Source organism: Mercenaria mercenaria, chromosome 16 (genome assembly GCF_021730395.1).
Source record: "Mercenaria mercenaria strain notata chromosome 16, MADL_Memer_1, whole genome shotgun sequence".
Lineage (NCBI taxonomy): Eukaryota > Metazoa > Mollusca > Bivalvia > Venerida > Veneridae > Mercenaria > Mercenaria mercenaria.
In genome coordinates, this window is record NC_069376.1 from 29,360,444 (window position 1) to 29,364,935 (window position 4,492).

The 4,492-nt window shown below is 34.2% G+C and overlaps 1 protein-coding gene across 1 annotated transcript; it reads left to right on the plus strand.

Annotated features, from left to right (window-relative positions):
* Positions 1 to 2,546: 2,546 nt before the first annotated feature.
* Positions 2,547 to 3,704, plus strand: LOC123540014 (histamine H2 receptor-like). The gene has a single exon (XM_045324798.2). It carries the CDS (start codon positions 2,547 to 2,549, stop codon positions 3,702 to 3,704), a length of 1,158 nt encoding a protein of 385 aa, XP_045180733.2.
* The last annotated feature ends 788 nt before the right edge of the window (positions 3,705 to 4,492 follow it).

Below are 4,492 nucleotides of genomic sequence, written 5' to 3' on the forward strand. Positions count from 1 at the left end.
GTACAAAACTTCATATGCTATATAACAATCCCCTCATGTTTTATGAATCTAAGTCAAATACTATTTGAAATACAGGCGACACAAGCTTGCATGCTTTGACCATAACTGGTTGGACAGACAGAAATCCCAAACAAAACTCCAGGTGCACAACTTCACATACCGAAAAATATTCATATTTTGTTTTATAACCCTACTAGTACGTTAAATACATTTTAAAATACATGTCTTTTATGCCTTTCTATGCAGATGTTTGACTAAATAAAGGGCCATAACTCAGCTCTGGCTATTTACAATTCCAGTTAAAACACCACGTGCACAACTACACATTCTGGGTAACAATCCTGTGTAGTTTGAGGACTCTGAATTGAATACTTTTAGAGATATCTACGATACAAATTCGGACAGACTGACGTCCGTTCTTAAGCTACAGTAGTCACGTGACTTTTCCACATAAAAGAAACATAATAAATAAAACCTCTATTATCTATTGTTCTCCTAGACATAGAACTATCCTACTGTGTGTACGAAAGGACGGACGAAAAGAGCGACGAACAAGGTCAACAATTCTAAGTGCTCATAACACAGAAAAAAATGGGGTGGGGGAAACTAAAAGTACTAATGACCAATGATAGTAGGTCAAACTCGCATTACCTTTCTAATTACCCTACACATTTAAGTATCAATTATTAAACTTCAAGACCCGTCCTTCATATTAAGTAAAATTCATGGAATTCTTACTTAACATATTTTTTTAAAATGTATGCACAATTTCAACAATGCTTATGTACAGCTTACTTCATTAAGCACGGAAACTGGATAGATATTCGACCATTCAAATTAATGTAATCTGAAAATTAAAGTATAAAATAGGAAAATGATGTCGAGCTCAAGGTCTTAGAAATATTTCAAATTTGATGAGCAAAACATTTCCTAAAGCTGTTAAATAGTGTCGGGGCGTAGCTTTATTAAATGGATAGGGCAGTTATTCTGGAAGGGATTTTCATACAGTTTCAAGTGCATAATGGAAGCAACGTGAAGATGATCATCCAATCATTATCCTTTATTGGATTTTCGCTGTACAAGCGATGATATTCACCATGAAATGCAAAATATTCACTTCAGATCTCTGCGGCCAGTTACACTTTGACAATTTTTCACTGATAAATTTATAAGAAGAGATTATTTTCATAGCTGGACGGAAGTATAATACCGCGTGTTTGGTGAAGGTGCGGGTTCGAATCCCGGAAAGGTAAGAATTTTTTTGTATAACTACATTGTATAATATTCAGCTTTTTTTCACGAAATTAACCTTGTTTGTAAATTGTAATTATAATTTTTATGAAATGAAATGAATTTTGAGAGAAAAAATATGAAAGAAAATGAATGGCAAAATATTGAAAAAAATCACAATATTCAAACAGTAAATATCAAATTCAAGACAATAAAATATGATACGCACTAATTGAATTACAGTTAATAATACAATAAAAAAATTATCTGAGATTCGAGCCTACACGATATGTGCATGCCATGTATAAGCGGTTACCAATAAAGTGTGCAGTTTTTGTTTGCAACTCAGTTAATATCTGACATTATAAACTTATTTCTGACGTAAATCATCATCCGAGATGATACGAACACCAAATCCATCTTAGTATATGAACTCGCCCAAGGTCAAAGTATACCTATATAAATATATGTTATCAACAAGAACGTTTTGACACATAAAGGTAATTTGTTCGTTTGTTTTATTTATATTTTGAAGACGAGATAAGGAATATTTAAAATCAATTTATTTTTCGCTCCGAGTGCATATGTATTAACTTTTTATGTATAAAAGCAATAAAGAAGACTTATTCTGGAAAGTTTTAAAAAGAAGCTCACATTTCAAAATGCCTTTTCAGTCATCTGAAGTACGAAACTTTTTCTTTGCTATACATAACATAAAAAGATTAAAACCATATAACATTTAACATGTGTTTTAATAATTATATTGACATTATATTGCACAAATGTTAGTTAGTTAGTTAGTTAGTTAGTTAGTTATGAATGTATGACATATTGCGCTATTTATCATTTACTATTTTTTTGTAATGCGATAGCGACGAGTCATGTAAAAATCTGGAATTGAAACTACTTAAGATCCCAATTAAAGACTTATATGTTCCTAATTCATTTTGATTCTCCTAGAATATCCACCTAATCTCTAAAAGAAACACATAAAAGCAGTTTGTATTCCTATAATAGATTATCAGAGAATGCTGTGTAATTCCTCTTAGTCAGAAAGTGAAATTCTTTGACGCAAATTGGTCGACTCAACGAGTTGTAAGCTTAAACTAGTGTATAACAGGTGTTTTGCACTATACCGTAACAAGATACAATGCAACTGTATCAAGAAGTTCTTCTTCAGTTGATCTTTACATTGACATGCATACAGCTCTCTAAAGGAAACACAACACTTGCAAAAACATGCTCGTAAATTCCAAATCGAATGTCTAATGGTGCATTTTATATTGCAGGTAACATTGAGGTGCGTTACAGGAGAGATGGAAAGTTGTACGCAAGGCAAAAACGCCTGTTACGGCTTGGGAAACATTTCTGATAATACACCCCAGGTATTTGAAAACAATAGTGGTTCGGAAAACTCTACAAACAGCTCCACACCTTACATTAATTGGTATGAATTACCTTCAACGGTCGAGAAAGCTACTAAGATATTCACAAAGACGACAGACGTGATTTCAATTGTTATTTGCCTTTTGGGTATAACAGCAAACGTTGTATCTATAGTTGCAGTGGCTAATTTACGACAGAAAATTACAACACATTTAAAGTTAATCATCAGCTTGTGTTTGTCAGATGGTTTGATATTGTTTGCCAACCTGTTCTTTTACATAATGTATATTTTATCATCCTGGTACGAATGCATAAGAATCACAGTTAGATTGACTACAGACATTGCACTTCTTGCAACCCTCGTTAATCTTCTTGTAATGGCATTGGATCATTACGGAGCCATTATGAAACCTTTACGTTACAGACAAAGGATGACAAATCTCCGAGGAAATTGTGTTGTTGTTGGGGTGTGGACAGTGAGCACATTTGGAGCATTAATTGAAGTGTTCCTAGGAATCAGCTCTAGGACAGACCCCGACGAGTCACTATGTGCTGTTATTGCATATGGTAATTATGACTTCGAAATTGTCATTGTCGGATTTATTTTCTTTGTTCTTTTTGGTATCGGCCTAATATACGGACAAATATATGCCCGAGTAAGGAAAGCCATGCCTCGGCGAGAGAGAGCCAGTGGCCACACGGACTCTGGAAGTATAAAGGCTTTGATGACCACAGTGTTGTTTATTGGTACATTTGTAGTATTCTGGGCCCCACTTGGAATATACAACACATATATGTACGTTAAGTCAACGGATAGCCAATACATAATACAGAATTTGGAAAGAATCACTTTAATTACCGACATTTTATATGTGATTCTGCTACTGAATGCCTTGGCCGACCCAATAATTTATGCTATTCGACTTCCAAAGGTGAAAAGGGGTTTCATTGCTTTGTTTGCAAGCCAGTCACGAAGCAGTGCAATCATACGAGACAGAACTTCAACGAAGCATCTACACATGGAAAACAGATCACAAAGCAGTATAGTCAAACGTGACAGAACTTCAACTAAACATCAACAAATTTAAACTAGGTGACAAATGAAAGTATTCAAAAACAAAACTTCAACAATTTAAAACAATCAATAAAATTTTGACGATATTTAGATGAAACTGGAAATAATCTCTCTGTAATAAGGTTCCCGACCTGAAAGCCATGTGTCAATTTAAGAGCGAAATACATCGTTTATGTCAATATAAATGAACAGTTCTTAGATGCGGATATTTAATATTGCAGCTCTGTCAACACAAACAAGCGAAAGACATTTGGGAGAATACAAGAATTTACTAAACAAATAGAAACTATATAATTTGATTAAACGCCTATTTCTATACAATGACATATTCAATGACAGAAGTACGGCAAATGTTAATTTGGGAAGTGGCCATAACTACGTCAAACACTTGGTGGTTTGTAGCCAAAGTCAAACATAAACTGTATTCATTTATGATGTTACAACTGTGTACCAAAATTTATTTTAATCAGTCAAGCGTTTCATGAGTTACTGTCCGGAAACCATAAAAGTCAATGGACCGACAGACCGACCATCAAGTTCATCCCCCACCCCTCCACCCACCCACACGCCCTAATTTGCCTTGATTTTGTAACCTTATGTATTTGTTGAAATGTTGATCTGTAACAAGCTTTTCGGGAAAATTTGAGCTAATTGTTTGTTTTGAACTCATTTATATATTTGAAATCTCGTCTTGCGTTAGTTGTACAGAATCGTTTTCCATTCAGTCAGGTCCAGCTTGTGAAACTATGAGCACCCTTTGAAACAGTGAAAAACTATTTGCAGCAATAAAGAGGCATTAAT

Coding starts and splice junctions, on each gene's coding strand:
- LOC123540014 (XM_045324798.2), top strand. CDS start 2,547: ATGGAAAGTTGTACGCAAGGCAAAAACGCCTGTTACGGCTTGGGAAAC.